Source organism: Girardinichthys multiradiatus, chromosome 9 (assembly GCF_021462225.1).
Source record: "Girardinichthys multiradiatus isolate DD_20200921_A chromosome 9, DD_fGirMul_XY1, whole genome shotgun sequence".
Lineage (NCBI taxonomy): Eukaryota > Metazoa > Chordata > Actinopteri > Cyprinodontiformes > Goodeidae > Girardinichthys > Girardinichthys multiradiatus.
In genome coordinates, this window is record NC_061802.1 from 22,966,444 (window position 1) to 22,983,755 (window position 17,312).

At 36.2% G+C, this 17,312-nt stretch overlaps 1 protein-coding gene across 1 annotated transcript; it reads right to left on the bottom strand.

Annotated features, from left to right (window-relative positions):
- Positions 1 to 321: 321 nt before the first annotated feature.
- Positions 322 to 17,312, bottom strand: vtg3 (vitellogenin 3, phosvitinless). The gene is made up of 28 exons (XM_047375363.1): positions 17,272 to 17,312; positions 16,793 to 16,813; positions 16,539 to 16,690; positions 14,912 to 15,163; positions 14,664 to 14,825; positions 14,419 to 14,567; positions 14,199 to 14,346; positions 13,933 to 14,090; positions 12,764 to 12,929; positions 12,538 to 12,663; positions 12,120 to 12,338; positions 10,557 to 10,774; positions 10,385 to 10,482; positions 10,176 to 10,300; positions 9,980 to 10,081; positions 8,232 to 8,351; positions 7,939 to 8,128; positions 7,730 to 7,817; positions 6,620 to 6,805; positions 6,257 to 6,350; positions 5,994 to 6,162; positions 3,954 to 4,063; positions 3,774 to 3,860; positions 3,304 to 3,504; positions 3,033 to 3,178; positions 957 to 1,095; positions 746 to 846; positions 322 to 556 (listed from the first exon to the last, which is right to left on the bottom strand). The coding sequence occupies exons 1-27, from the start codon at positions 17,309 to 17,311 to the stop codon at positions 760 to 762; spliced, it is 3,753 nt and encodes a 1,250-aa protein (XP_047231319.1). The 5' UTR covers position 17,312; the 3' UTR covers positions 322 to 556; positions 746 to 759.

Here is a 17,312-nt window from a genome sequence, read left to right on the forward strand (position 1 = left end):
TCCCCTTTCAAGTAAAATGAAAATTCTGCAAGAAATATTGCATCAGACAGGCCTGACTTTTTAAATTAGATGTTTTTTAGCATATATTTCATGTCTTTATCTGAAGTGTTTTCAGTAATTTCATTGTCCCCAGTGATCATTATTCAGCTTCATATTGTTGTAAGGCACTCGTTAACTAGCCTAGAGTGTAAGCTTGCCAGTGTAAAAGTCAGATTTTATTTATGTGATTATAATATAACATTTATTTTTTCAACAAATGGTGGGGAACCTGCAAGCTATTACAGTATCAAATATAGAAATAACAGAGCAAAGGAAACAAAATTGTTGCTCCCTGTTTTATTGTGGTTTTTTTTTTTGTAGATTAAATACAATTCATAGACTTACAGGGTTTTATTTAAACCAATATTCTTTACAATAGTGTTCACAAACATGCTCTTTACATCTGACAGACTGATAATACGGTTTAGGATGCTGGCATGCATTACATATTGGCTGCAGTTGTTTGTTCACAATGGTGCATCAGACATCTGGCCGGCATCTGGGTTCTGCAGTTTTTCTGTAACAAAAACAGATTTTATGAAGAAAACAAAACATTCACTTCATTAGTCTTCTCTTGTCTGCTTTTTAGAAGAAATCCAACCAAGAGGTACACATGTAATTACACAAGTGCAGTTGCAGCAAAAATGGCAGAAATGATTATAAAAGTGTTTACTGAAGCTTATTTAAAATGCTTGAGATTACTTACATGCTTGTGTAAACTTAATGTAATGTTGAGATTGTCATGTTATGATAAGTCCACTGGCAGCCCCATAGAACTGGAAATGACACAGCCTTGTACACTGTATACTTAAAAATGCAAAAAAGCATGTCAAAAGCATGTCAGTAAATATTTAAATAAGTTGTAAAGATATTAATTTAATAAACACAAAGAGGTATGTGGAAATGTTTAATGATACCTCTGGGAGTTTAATCTCCACTTCAAAGCTGTCTGTCCAGGCTGCAACAACTGTTGCAGATACCTCCTGCTCTGGATTTTTCTCGTTTTTCTGGGAGAAGCCATAAAGGAACGCCACACCAGGGATGTAACGTTCAATTCTAGGAAAAGACAGATTAAGCCTTAAACAAGTCAGAGTTGAACACAGATTTTGTTTGTACAGAGGGGAAAGGGAAATATTTTTCAGTAAATATATTTACAATAGGACTGCTGATATAAAATTCACACCAGATGTCACTAAGCAGATTAATTCAAATAACGAAATCAAACCAAATTAGTCTATTGATGAACCTATGTGTAATAATGTGGAAGTATACAGGGAATACAGTGCTGGAAAAAGTACATTACCTTAACTGAAGATAGCAAGGCCTGCAGTGCTGTATATATTGTCCTGGGTTCTTTTGTGACCTTCTGTGTCGTATGCACTTTTGAAATAATTTTGGTAGGCTGGCCACTTCTAGGATAGTTCACGACTATTTCATTTTTTTTCCATTTGTGGATAATGGATCTCACAGCGCTTAGCTGGAGTCCAAATTTGAAGTGACTTTGTAATCTTTTTACTATGTACTTTAATCCTTTGGATGTTAGGGACCTACTTTCTCATCTGTTCTTGAATTTCTTTAGCTCTGAAAATGTTTTGCAGGTTATATAATTTTTTTTGCCTACTTTTTGTTGCCAGACATAGTCTATTTTACCCCTCAATACATGTATTAACAATTATAGATAATAATTTCCTGTATTTTTGCCATTAAGCAGATGATAAATTAAGAGGAGATTGTTAAAATATAGCACATACTATATAATATTAGAACGTTTTCTGTTATATGGTACAACTCTAAAGGTTAGATGGCTGTAAAGCTTCTAATATGATTCTTGTTATGTGTAGAATATGCATCAATCAGCATTATTGGGCATTAAGATCCAAGGTGGTTTGAGGAGAATTCATGACAACAGTCTACAAGATGTTAAGTGATTTTTTGATTTTACAGGTCTGTCAAAAAGCAGGCCAAGGTGTGAATAGTGGAACTGATTTAAAAAAAAATTAATCGCTGTTAATTGATTTACCAAGAGGACAATTTTACTTTTTACTTTTACTTTAGATACTTCTTTTGTCCGTAATAATTGAATAAAGAGTGAGTAATAATTAGAAAACTGCTTTTTGAACTACTGTATGTTCCAGTGAGCACTTCTGGAACTGGTGAAAAGAACATAATTTTACCATAAACCACCCAGAATGAGGGGCTCCATCCAACACTCCTTAGACATGAATCAAAAATAATAATCAGAAGAGTTTTCCAAGAGCCAAGGACAACTAGCAGAGGATATCAGAAAGACTTGTAATTCCAGGTAGGTAAGATATAAGATTTTAGACTAGATGTCATTATACACACCTTCTTTTTGGAGGACAGAGAGCAAAACACACCACACCAAAAACACAGTAAAATTTAAGGTGGGAACATTATGGTGTGTAATTGGTTTTTAGTACATGGTCTCCACATAACTCTAAAACTCTTTTCAGAGAAAGATAATAAAGTTGCCATGAAGGCCCAATCATTACCCCAACTTGAATTTAACAAAAATCTGTGGAAAGATGTAAACCGATTACACGCAAGATGTCCCGAGGACCTTCAAGATTTAAAGAAAGTTTGTTTAAAATAATGGGCAAAAAAATCCCTTGGGAAGAATACATGTTACTAGTTTGTTGACATTTCTATGATGTATAAAAAACACATCTGTCATTAAGAAATTTGGCTTCTACGAGTATTTCATAAATGTTAGTAAGAAGGTACAATACTTATTCAAACATTATTCTAAAAAACTTTATTTAAGGACACAATTGTTTTGATTTCTATGTATGTGGATTATTTAGGTTATTAATATTGTGTGAATTTCATGTCACTCTCCTCATTAGAAATGTATTTACTGATAAACACAGTTTGTTTATACTTATTTTTCCTTCTCTACATCATATTGATTATATGCTCATTTTTACACATCATTTTCTCTTTCTTCACACATGCTTTCATCCAAAAATCACCTTTTGCCAATCTCAGCCATGTACCCTGAAATCCTGTTCCATTGTACTTTGACCTTGAGGTCTGGCTTGGAACCATAGAGATATGCAGTAGTGGCTTTCATTGACATATCATAGGTCTGACAGTCAGCGCCCCATCTAATGTGTGCCTACAACAAAGGCAACAAATTGATACTGATAAAAAAAAACTAAAAACTGCATAAACATGTTAACTGAACTTAACGTTTTGAGAAATCAATTAGTATAAACTGATATGACTTTTTTTTTCACCAACCTTTGCTTCAGCATCTAGACTTGTATCAACACACATCTTCCAGTTGGTGTTCGCTCCAACACGGGACACAATTAGTTGGGCGTTTTGAATGCTTGCCTCAGGTGTATGGTACATAGCTGCATCATAACCCTCGGGCTTCTGGTTGTCACTAATGGCAAAAGCTTTGAAGTTGAAGACAGCTTCAGTTGTTGAGTTCTGGACCTAAGAAACAAGTCAGAAAACAGGGCATTACAGCTTGAGATGGGCAGGGTATTAATTCTTGTAAATACTGAAATAAAATTAATATAAGCTTTCAATCACATGTTACATCTCAGATAAAAGCAACTTTAAAAAGGGCTGCAGCTTTAACCAGAACCACTAATTTTAGAGTGATGGTGAGAGCAAAACCACTCATGAAGGCATTTGCCCTCATGAGCATTCTCAGTTTAAACTGTGTCGTAAACTGTGGTAGGTTAGATTTTTCATCATACTTCCAGAACGATGTCATGGTATCTATGATGAGAATCTCTGCTTTTTGGGGCTGAGTTTGAAGAAGCATTCATTCGATGTGCTGCCTTCTGTAAACACAATTTTAGAACAGTTGTAAATTTCATGGAATCACCCACCAGAACAGGTGCTGCGATATTAATATTGCATAAGTTGCCAAATACCTTGGAAAGCCTTCTCAGAGTCTCCAGCAGTTGGCGCGCACTCATTGGACGTCTGCTGGGACCAGCGTCAAGCTCAAAGTGGATTTTGTCAACAGCTTTTATTGTTTGGGCTAATAAAAGTGCACAGATTTCATTAGTTCAGAGGATTAAGGAATCTATCAAAATAACACAAATAATAATACTAGTTTTGTTTTTGTGGAGATGATGGCTTGAATGATAGCTTTACTAAATCATCTAAGAAACATTTTTATTGATAAAAAAATGTAATCTTGTTTTGACTGACTTTCATTTATCCAAGTCCAACTCTAAGTCAAGTCTTTTGCCTCAAATCAGTGTCAAATTTCAAGTCTCTAATGATTGAGATGAACATTGTTTCATCAAGTCCACAACATCTAGTGCATTTTTAACCCTGCATCACTGTAGGTTAGGAATTCAGCCCTGTACTGTTTGTCCTTAGGCCTAAATACCACATTAGCATTCATCTACCTTTTAGTCTGTTAATATTTATAAACTGTTATAATCATTTAGCATTTAATTCACCATACTAAAATACTGTTAAATACTCAATCCTCAAGTTTATTTTATTCTTGAAATGATTTCAATACAGGGTTCAGTTGGAGAGACATTCATGTGGTGATTATTATGAAGCTACAGCTAAAATGAACAAATTGTTATGAGTCATAAACACTAACAATAATGATGCGATTCCTTTTACAGTAAAATATACGTATCAGCTACAGTCTGTAGCTCACATGCTGACTTCCTTTTACATAAGTTAAAAACTATTAATAAGACTTGAGTCTCAGACCTTGAGTCCCAGTCAAGTCTCAAGTCTTTAGGGCACAAATCTAAGTCAAGTCTGAAGTCTTTTGTGACTCGAGTCAGAGTGTCAAACTTGAGTTGCCATCTCTGCCAAAGGCAAGGTGAGGTACGTGGGAGTGTTGACAAATGTAGTAGTAACGCTCTAAAATCAAACAATCACTTCTAAAACTAAGGTATGAGGAATACTATTTCTGAACACGTCAAACCTTGAAGCAGCAGCAGAAGACCACACTGGGTGTCTCTCCTGTCAGGTAAGAACAGTAGACCAAGGCTCCAATTTACACAGGCTTACCAAAGTTAGACACCTTTTTGGTCCATCTATCCATATTATATTCTATATCCACTAATTCCTTACAGAGCTGTGAGGGTGCCAGTAGCTATCTCCAGTGCTAAATGGTCGAGAGGCACGGTAAGAACAACAGTGCTAACAACTGCGCTACTCTGCAGCTTCTTGTTGAATCTAGACCATGGAATTAATGCAATTTTGTGGGCTGAAGAGGGTTTAACTTGATACAAGCAAGGTGTGCCTGATAAAGTGGTGAGTGTATGTGTTAGTAGTGGAAAATGTTTGTTGTGGTTTTTCATAGACAAGCCCATCTTTTGATTACTATCAGCATATAACCCATTGCTTGAGGAACTTTTACTATGATATCTATTAGTTGTTAACATTAAAACATTGTTGTTAGTTACACCAATACCTGAAAATTCTGAACGTGCTAATTTCTATAATTGCGTGTTCAGATGGTTGCCACATAGCAAAAAGTGAAAACACCTCCCCACCTCAACTTCTGAACTGCTTCTTTTTTAACTTCCTTTAACAGCTAGCTTCACTGCAATGCTAACCCCCCCTTGCTTGTGTGTAAACAAGAGCAGTGCGTGCAGATTTTTTTCAGGAACTGTTTATATTTCAGTCCTTCTCTGTGATGACATTACTTCTTGGAAAATGTTTGGTAGCATCAATGCTAACAAGTGTTCTTTGCTACTGATTGTGAAATATCTCTGTTGATTTAAGTTTCTGTATCATTTCTCTTCCCACACTGGTTGGGGTTTGGGAGTTAATAGTTTTACCAGCCCCTGCTTTACTGTATTACAACATGTCATTGTTTGGAAAGCAAATAAACAGGGGGGAACTCATGTGCCTCACTTTCTCTAAATATTGCTATAACGTTGTGATGTCCCTCAAGCCATAATTTTATTTTTAAAAACACACTTACGCACCTGGAACGATTTTGAGTGCCATGTTGCTGTATCCAAGGAAGTAGTACAGTGGGTATTCCTCATAATAATACTGCCTCTTTAACTCGTACTCCATGCAGAGACCCACTCCATAGATGTTGTACTCATAGCACATTCTGGAAGTAGGATGCCAGGTGTTAGGTTGCAGTACCTCGTAGAGCAAAAAAATGAATCACAACAAAATAAATGTGTTTCTAGTGATATGAAATATTATTATATAAAAGTTTCTGTGACTAAAGTCTTACTTCATGACTGGGGTCAGCAGAAAGGGGCATTATTGGGGTTATTTTGGGCACATCAGGCTCTTCAATGTTCCTGGACACTGCATACAAATCCGATCTGTTTAAAACAATAGCAGAGATGCATTTTAATATTTGGTGTTACTAATACAAATTCACTTTTAATGTAGCTTAATGGTTTACTGTTGATAAGGAAATATTGGTTTCATTTAAAGTTTTGCTTTGCACGACTATTATATTAAATTCAATGGAATTTGTAAATCTAATCATAATTTAGTTTTTTTAATAACCCCTGTGGAAAAAAAAAAATAAGTTATGTTCCTTACATTATTAAATTCAGTCAATCATTTTATCATCCTGCATAATTACCTAATTGATACAATTTCAATTTCCTCTTTGCTAGGGGGAAAGTCAAGCTCAAATTTCTTCTCTGGTACGTTTATCTTTGCAGATAACTTCCATGGAACAGCAGACGGGATCTTAAGCTTTAACTCTGAGCCACTCTGGAAGAGCTTGGTGTTGATCCCATAGAAAACCCAAAAGTCCTTGGTGCAACTAGAAAAAACCAAAAAAATTAACAAAATGTAGGATAAGTGCTTTGAAATATTGATTTGACACCCACAAAATAAATGACAGAAAATATAGCAATTTCATGTAAAAAAAATATATATACCTTAAAATTCTTGACACAAATTTAACCAAAAATATACAATTTTCTTTCATCACTAAAGTAATTCATGAGAACCAATTTTAACAAGTGTTTCTTTGTTAATTAAAATGTATTCAACATTAATTATACTTGCAAATTAAGAAAAAGGATTTAAACTTGAGGAATTATCAGTTAATTTTACATGAAAGTACCATTAGGTATTTTCCTTTTATGGACTGACTTTCAGCTGTAAAAAGTCTGTTTTATTATACCTAAAACAGAATAATTAAAATAATTCTCAGAGGTTCTCAGCAAAGAAGTTGGCACCTCTCAATAGGCTAGAAAAAGCTTATTAAACAATCTCTAGCTCTGGATTTCACAGGATGCTGTACATACTTTTTGCGTTTTGGACATTTTGGTCATTTTATTAAAAAAGCACAAAAATGAACTGCTTTCCAAGGTGATGTCTTGTACCTACATTGGGAATATGAGCAAAGCTGCTTAAAGTTATTCTTGACCAGGGGTGATAAGATCTGATATTTCACAAGATTCAGCTGGCCCAAACATTCAGAAACCCTTCATTATTGGTACTAGGGTGTAACATAAAGTGTATTATAAATTTAAATTTAAGTATACATCTGATTTTAGCGGTTTTAGAATACACCTCCATACTTTATTGAAAATATTTACTACCAGGACAAAATGCAAATGGTTTATGTCCCTACAGAATGGTGTGCTTAGAAACAAAATGGCAACCTAACAAACAGAGATTATTTGAAGCCCAATTATCTATGCTGGATTAATTATGTTGTCAGTTTGAGCATATTTACCCAGCAAATCCATCTGTTTCCAGTGTAATTTCTGAATTCCCAAGCTCTCCATGGCTTTCCGTGGGTGGGGGGTTAACTGCAAGTTTAGCTAGAAAAAGTTTTTATTATTTATTGGTATCCTTAAGATTATTTATCCAGTTATTTTTGTTCAGTTATTTTTTGCCATTCAATTGAATACAATGCATATTGGTTTTGTCATTGTTTTTCACCATTAAAATTGATTGCAGTGATGGAGTTATAATATTTGCTGATCTCCACTGGAAGACCCAGGGTTGTAGCCTGGAAGTAACGAGCTTCCCAGGTCAAAAATGTCCGTGTGTAGTCCCATGAGGTTCCTCTCTGTAAATTCTCAATCATAGTCAACAGAGGACTTGATTTCCAAGCGGTAGGACTAAAGGCCTGAAAGTAACAAAACAAGTTGCAGGACTTGTTGACTTCATCACCTTTTACATTTCTTTCATAAACAACAGATAGACAGAAAGGGGGAGGTTTGTTCTCTTACTGTGATGATATTCCGGAGGGTCTCTTTGCTCATGTCAGTGAAGAACCACTCTTGCCCTGAGACACGTGAATACACTGAAAAGACTGGTTTATCATCTTCCAGAGTCTCCCACTTTTGAAGCTGAAAATGAAGTATATTGATTAGCCTGTGTGATGAAAAACAGGCACGCACGCACGCACACTCTCACACACACATACACACACATCTCAGATGTGATCTTTGAACAACATACGTGCCATTTTGCAGCTCATACCAAACATCATTGTAGGACCATAGATTTAGACAATGAAAAAACTTATTCAATACACCAGGGTTTTTCAAAGCATAAGTAGGATACCAATGTGCTTGGTAGTATTATTAAGATGTTTAAAAGTTGACAGCGCATTTAAAGGTTTCCTTTACATGAGACTAAAAATAGTCTTATTGTAGTTGAAAATCTTATTTTGCTATTTCAAGAATTAAGAAAGTTTGAAAAACATTCATGTTTAGCTATAAGTTTAAATATACATTGTTGACTGTGTCAAACTTAAATGGGAGTATGTTTTATTTACTGAACAGTCCACATGCTTGAATTGACAGGAGCATAGCTGAATCTTGAAACGTTAGTCATGAGAACATTGTTAAAGCTAGCATGACTGATTTTTCTTATTTACAATGTTTGTGGAGTTTAGAAGAGGTTTTCTGATTGCAGAAGGAAATCACCCCTTAAAAAGTTAGATTAATCTGAATTTATCTTTGGCTAGATTCATGTGGATCAGTTCTTATAGCTACCCCAAGTCTGAATTTAACTGGCTGATCAACTCCCTCCTGACCAGATCCAGATTGTCCTCTTTGTAAAGTTTTTGTGAAGCTTGTGTAAGATTCTCCACTCACTGTTAGGTCACAAGCTAAATCAGTAACAAGTTACTTGTCATATATAAAAATCGGTTATGGTGTTATCCAAATAGCATGGAGTGACCTTCAGCCTGATTGATTAGCTGTTGTGCCAAGACTCATCTGTCAGCAGTTTAGAGGGGTTTAGAATAAGTGGTGGGACCTCACATCCACAAAGACCCAGCCAGGTTCCTTGGGAAGTGAAACAGCAAGATTTAGACCAAACTTAAGGTGCTCTAAGGCTGCTGACTGATACTGACAAAAGCTGACTGTGCATATGGTGATCCTGATTTTCATTACAACTCCCTTTTCTCCTTTTAGTTTGAAGTTAAATATTAGAACTAAGACTTCTTTTCAATCTCTGAGATACCAAGAAGCTCCTAGTAATTCTTAGACTTTAATTCAGTCAAATTAATGATCTGAGTGTCCCTTTCCTTGTGACAAAATTTTATTTTTTATAGATAGTAAGTGGATTCGAATTGGTGGTTTTCTGTTTCGTTTATTTGTTGCTATTTGTGCTTAGTTTTGTCAATTTTGTTTTAGTTAGCCAGTATTGATTGATTAATCATTAATAAAAGTATATCTTACTTTTAGTGGTGTGTAGCTCTTCTCAGTTTTTACATTTCTAACCCAAGCGCTAATCGTGACATTGATTTCAAACAAATTGTGAATCCCGAGGAATATACTTACTCCTCCTACTTCTTGTATTGTATGGCAAAGATACCTCCAGGGAAAGGACATTTTCAGACTTCAGACTGATTTTGAAAGTACTGAGACTGACTGATTTGTTAACATCATTATAATTTTGTGTTGCTCAGCTTCACTACACCAGCTCAGTGTGTGTTTTGTAGGGAATTGCCTGGCATATCACTCACCACACTGAAAATAGCCATAAGATCACTCATACTGAAGTCTCCTTTAAATCCAGGAATGCCGGCTCCAAACAGATCCTTTATTCCTTCTGCACGGATACCTAACTGAATGATAGGAAGGAAAGAGCATTACTTTTTCTGTTTTGGGGGAAATGTTAAACTTTAATCCATTTGTGAGTAGTTATGTTAAACACTTTACCTCCAGTAGTTCGATAATTCTACCAATCATGTGCAGTTTTTCTGATGACATGATCTCAGAGGGAATGACGTTGCTTGCATTTCTAAGCATGAAGAAGTCTAATGATATGCCAGATAGCCACCTATCTGGATTAAAAAATCATACATTATCAGCCAAGGTTTTTTGCAATGATTTTTCATTAAAAGTGTCACTGCTCTTTTTCAACATACCATCAAACCAGTCTACATGCTTTGCTTTGCTGTAGTAATAGCTGAGACGGCCAAATCTGGGGGCAAGGATTTTCACAGCCAAACTGGAGGCAGTCGAACTATTGGCAATACCAAAAATCACTTCAGCTTAAATTTCCAGTTAAACACAAGTGTGCTTTTTTGTTTAACTCACAGCCAGTGATTGTCTGGAGTCTTGGAGTTGGCAAAACCTTTCAAGTAAGAGTATGCAAAGCTAGCAACCTGAAGGTCTCTTTCTTCCAGCAGATGAGCTGTCACTGTGGACACAAGAGCCATCGAAGGCTTAGTGTCGAAAAGGATCCTGAAGGCCAGCATGCGAACCTCAGATGGAAGGTCCTTCTGCAGGAACATTGTCAGGGTGACGTCCTGAACCTGAAAACACAATTACTGCAAATTTAGAAAAGCCCAGAGTTTCTCTTCTACCTCTGTGTTAGTGATACTCTTACTATCTTGTATAAATATTGTAAATGTGTGGTTCCTTGCTTTTCTAAGCTAATGGTTATTTTAAAGTTTTCTAATTCAAACATGTACTTTGTTGTCCAAAGGAAGGCACACCGGTTAGAGTCGCTGCCTTATTATCCTGAACTTTTCAAAATATATAATCCTAACATTTATTATATGTTTTATGAATCCATAGTAATGATTGTGGAATAATATGCCTTGTAATACTAAACTTTTTTACAGCATTAAGCTTTAATTCATTCTGTAGGGATTTTATGTGATAGATCAGCACAAAGCAATACTGACCAGTTTCCCTGTCCCTATTGAGGAAATGCATTCCCACAGCATGATGCTGCTGCTACCGTGTTTCACCTTTTTCTTTACATAAATAATTTTGTGTAAAGGTCAAAAATGTTCACTGCTGGTCTCATGTCACAAGAGAACCTTTCTTTAACATGGCTGCTGTGTTCCCTATATGCCTTATGGCAAACTGCAAACAAGACTTCTTGTGACTTTCTTTCAACACTGGCTCTTTCATGGACAGATTTGTGGCATGTAAAATTAACAGTAGACCAGTAGCAACAGATTTTCCCAGTTAAGCTATGGGTCTCTGGAGCTCCCCCAGAGTAACCATGGGTCTGTTGGCTGTTTCTCTTATTAATGCTGTCCTTTTCTGGTCTGTCAGTTATGATGAATTGCCATGCCTTGGGAGGTTTGCAGTTGTGCCGTATGCTTTACATTTTCAGATTATGAATTATACAGTGCCCCAAGAAATATTCAAAGCTTAGGGTGTTATTTTATAACCTAACACTGTTTTAAATATTATCCTTGCCTTGTTTGGTATGTCCCTTACTCTTCTTAATGCTGTTTGTTCACTAGTGTTTTCTAACAAAGCTCTGAAGGCTTCAAAAAAGAGCCGTATTCATACTAGGATTAGATTATACAAACAGGTGGACTCCATTTATCAATCAGGTCAATTCCTGAGGCAATTGGTTTCACCAGATTGTAAACAGAGTGTGAGTAATATGGAGTTGAATGCATATAAATTTCACTCTTTTCAGGTTTTTATTTGTAAAAAAAAATTTATACCATGTGTAATTTTCCTTTCTCTTCACAAAATGTGTTGGTATGTCACCTGGTTTCCCAATAAAATACATAGAAATCTGTGGTTCTTATATCACAGCATAAAAAAAACCTGAAGGGTTGTAAATACTTTTGCTCTTTACTGTACGATATACTAATTTAAAGGAAGTAACATGTCATGTTATTTTCTTACGCTGTGAGGGTCTCTGGTAGTGATGAGTCTCATTGCCTGGATAGCTGCACTCTGCACCCGAAGAGGCAGATCCACCGGAGTGGCAGCCACTCCAGGAAGGTAACGCATGATGGTTTTCATGCTCCCAGGGTGCCCTGCGTTCCCCAGAGCTTTCAGAGCGACAACCATTTCTTCTTTGTTGTCACTCCTCAGAGCCTCTGTGGCCATGTCCAGCAGGGGCTGGTGGAAATGTAAAGCACGTGTTTGACTAATAGTTTTCAGATGGTTATGAGTCACATTCAAATTTCAGAAAAAGAAAAGGTGGTAATGTTGCTATGCCTTACTAATTGAAGCTCTCTTCATTTATCTAAAGAGAAGTACTTATATATACGTATGTTTAGCATTTCCAAATGAATCTGATTCTTTCTAAATGTCTTACCTGAACAGCGGTTACTGGACATGGTGTATAATACACACAATACTTATTCACCAGAGAGCCATAGGAAAGGGCCACAGTATGCCACAGATAGGTGTTAGATTTACTGAATGGGAGCTGCAGGAAAACCTGCAAAATATAGAAAGAAATACATTTTTACATGAATTTTTCCAGAATGTTTATAGCTCCCCCCCAAGTATTCCGTGGTAAGTTTATTTATCTGACTCACTTTAGCCATCTCTACAAACTCAGGAGCGATTTTTAGATGATGAAAAGCCAACAACAGGGTTTGCCAAGCTTCAACAGCAGTCACATCATTTGCCTTAAACCTGGTCTCTAGGAAATTCAGGACTCTGGCATCGCCAATTTCAGATGTCGAGTCCAACATCCAACGCCTGATAAGTAAAATTATAATAATTTGAATGAGACAGTACAAGTATTACCAAAAAATATAACAAAATAGGAAATACTTTACAATATGTTGTTGAATGACTCAAATAGATAAAACAGACCAGCAAGTAACTTCAAAAAGAGAAAGGTTATCAACTCAGAGTTAACTCTGTTGTTGTGATACTTTAGTCTTATTTGCCTAAAAACTTTTGTCAATGTGAAAAGAAATGTATGCTACAGGAGAGCATTCATTGTGATTGTAAAAATGGCACAATCGAGAAATTCTACTTTGAAGTCACTTGGGCTTTAAAAGTGACTTTGATCTTGAAAAAAGGGCTTGTCCATTGACTATCCTTTGTTTACCCTCCAGAGGGCTCTGGGTCTGCCACGGGGTCGCCTCAGAATATAAAATCCTGGAGGCATCCTGAACCACCTCTGCCTCCTTAATTTTAATAAGGAGAAGTTGGAGCTCTGCTCCAAGCTCCCCCCAATGATGGAGTTGACCCTGTCTCTCAACCACCCAAATGAGACTAATTTCAGCTGCTTGCATCCAACATCTCATTCTCGTGACAATAGGTGAGGGTTGGAAAGTACATTGACCCATAAATTAGGAGCCTCGGTTTTTGGCTAAATGCTTTCCATTCCACAACAGTACGGAGCAGTGCTCCAATTCATCTATCCATCTCCTGCTCCATCTTAAGACAAGTCATGCCAGGAATAGGAAGACTGTGGTGCCTTTCTGAATGCCTGGTAGGGGAGCTTGCTAGTGAACAATTGGTGATTGAACCTTGGCTCCTGGGCCACGGTTAGACTCAAATATATAGGGGAAGCCTCCTCCAGGTGGGCCCACCACCAGTGAGGAGGATCAGAGTTGAGTGTCATGTGAACTGGGTGGCAAGCAAGGGCCTAGTCATGCTGATTCCTGGCATCATGCTCTTGCTTTTGGGATGTGGAATCGTCCATTGTTGTTCTATAAAATGTTCTCATTGGGTTTTGACAAGTGCTCACCTGTACTTGGGATTTTCTGCTAATTGCTTCCACATGTTTTCCAGTTCTTCATAAGGTATCACTCGCATGAGCTGGTACACCTTAATAGAGTCCTCAGTGGTTTCACTATCAATGCCATCACTATTTGCCTCAGCCAACCGCTTGATCAATTCAATAGCCTGTAAAAGGGCATAGACAGTATATCTTTGTTAATTTTACTAAACAAATCTGTAAAAATTTAACTTTATTGTGTATAAACTGGTACAATGTAGAGCCAGGGTTATCACCTTTGGTGCTGGGTCATCCAGGTTCTGCATGATAATTGGAATATTAATGTCCACATCCTCAAATTTTAACACAATATCACCTTTGCTTTCCATGGGCCCATATGAGATTGCACTAGCTGTGTTCACGCTAAGTAGCACCAAGTTCTTCCTGTCGGGGACATTGTTTATTACACGTGATTTCTATTGCAGATATAAATAAAATGCATTTTCCATCACACACATTGCTTCCATCTTGAAACTGCCACCCTTCACATTAAAGGTACTGAAGTGCTGTCGCTCGAGCCCATGAGCTCTGGTGATGAGACCTCCCTCTGCTGTTGGCTTGATGGTGTAATTATATTTCATGGTTGAAATGACAGATTCTCCTCTCTAGATTGATGGAACAAAGAAACATAAACAGAGCTGGCACAGACCCATTTCACTTATGACTGCAGAGACAGATAAAATTAGAAAAAAGATAAAAACCTCTTTGGATAGTTTGTCCACCACAGTAATTGCCATTCCTCTGTACATTGCTGCCTTTTCTTTGCAGTTAGTCACATCCACAACCTGAGTGATGGTCCAATCCTTTGTTTCCTCATTTTCTTCAATAGCATAGTTACTCTGACACTTGCCATGGATTCCAGTCTGCACACAAAATAAAAATCTGTGACATCCGTCACGCTTTTACCTGTCATGTGTGGAATAGAGCAATTAATTTCATAGTACTGTACCTCTTCCAGGTCATAGATGTTCTGCGTAGTCTTCACAGTCACTTGGAAAAAATCAAGTATACCTCTAACGATGTTGACAACAGTGGTGGAAACTTCAGCATATGCGTTAATGGCATCAATGTGTCCATTGACATGCTCAAACATGAAAGGTTTGGCAAGCTCAGCGGCAATACGTTTAGTAACATTTGGGGAGGAAGTGTAGCCATTTTTGTATTCAAAGCCATTATACTCAGCAAATTCCAGCTCTGATACCTTTGAACCAAAAAAAGAAAGAGGGAAGTTTGTTAAGCTTGGACGGAATGCATGAGTCAAGGCAAAAGACAACTCACACTTTTTCAACCTGAAATGTGACACGGTGTCCTGGATTACTACAAGCATAAACCTGAGCATTAAACAATAAAGAATTTGCTAATGTATTTCTTGAAAAATGACTTTGAATAAAATATTGCTTCTTTTTAAAAACAGTGAAAGCTAATATTTTGAAGTAATTTAATGAAGACGCCACACTATTTTAAACTTTAGAAGTTTATTTTTGAGTTGACAAAGTTTCATATACATCTTTCAATATTTTATAGAAGTCCATAAACTATATAGTTTTTATTAGGGATGTCACAGTCTGATTCCAAACATGCAATCCGTGTCTAATTTTTAAATAATTGGTATTGAAATTGACTAAACTCAAGCATTATTGTACTCTGTAATCTTACATAAACTGCAACCCCAGCCAGACTTTTGAATGAATTGTCATCCTCCCATTGTTATTTTTTAACAGAAATATACGCAAGTCACACTGCTTCGTCTGGATTTTACTTAACAATCTAAATGTTTTTCACCCTTTATAAATATGTCAACAGTGAAAGAGAGACTGCTTGACAAGCTGTACATTACGGCAGTTCTGCAGAAACCCTTTGTAGGGATAAAATATCTGTTGTCAAGAAATATGGATTCTGCAAGGTGGCGTCTTTGATGAGGAATTCAAATAGGATACAAGCACAATACCAATGCAGACCATGTAAAAACTAATGAAATGTAGTGTGTTATTTAACTGCACTTTAAATATATTGAGTTTCTTAAGTATAAAACATACTATAGCAATATTTGATCGACTTTAAAGTATTATTGATTGGGACTCTATATCAGCAAACCCATTTCATATTAAAGACAGAAAAACAAATTCTGAGCAGGGCAGCCCAAGTTATTGTTATGATTTCAAATGTTCTGAAGAAAATGAACCACCTTGAACCGTGGTTGCTTTTTTACTTATTTCCTTTCATGTCCTTGTACAGGGACAGGAGACCATATGTATTGTAAGGTTAAAAATTAAGAGGGCAAAACAATATCTACAGTTAATTATATCTACTATTAATTCCACTGCTATATACTCATTTGTAAGTGTCGGCCAAATGCATCAAGATAAACATAACTATGAATGAAAAAGTAGCAAAACACTAAAGGAAAACACTTCACAAAAAATTAAGAAATAATAATAGAGCCATTGTAAATTTTATATATTTGACTTAAGATATGACACTCCTAATTAATACACAGGATAAAAATACATCCATCAATCCTCAGTCAAATCCCACTTTCTTGCAGAACCATTACCAACATCTTCTGTCTTTCTCACCTGAAGGAGGAATGTTTGTTCAGACACACCAGTGATCGTGACCTTGCAGATTATTCGGACCCCGGACTCCGCCAGGTTTGGCTTGTCGAGTCCAAAGTTCACCTCTCCTTCATATTTGTACTCATAGGTTTTCTTTGGATTCAGGGAGATATCTGTAAGATGTGTTCTATATTAAACTTAATGACATTCTTTCTAAAAATTGTTGTGATAATTGTTTTATTTAATTTCTATAATATAATTTTATGAGAACTCACCATATCGTAGGTTTTCGCTTGCTAAAAGGTCAATATAAAAAAAAGACAAAATTTTAACTTTTGTGAACAAATGTACTTTTGCATTGTATGCACAATCAAAGAGCCTGAACATTGATGTGATGAGCACTATTCAAAGTGTTTTGCGCAGGATGCAGAAGATTTCATCCTGAATAAATACGATAATAAATGCAAATATCTAATCACATATAAGTTAAAATGAAAACTATGTTAAAGCTTTCTCTGCTATAAAAAAATAATAGACTTTACTCTTAAGCAAGCCCTTCCTAACTTTATCTTTTGCTAAAAAGTTTATTTTAAACAAGCCTTAAATATTCAATTAAATCAGGACGTTCATAATAAATATGGGAATAAATATAGGAATTAAATGAAGAATGGATAATTAGCTGTAACACCTCCAACAAAATCATCTGTGCTTTCTGAAAAGTAGATGAGTTTTAATAAGTGAATAAAATACCTACCAACCAAAGACACAAGGCAGCAAAGCAGTAAACCCCGCATG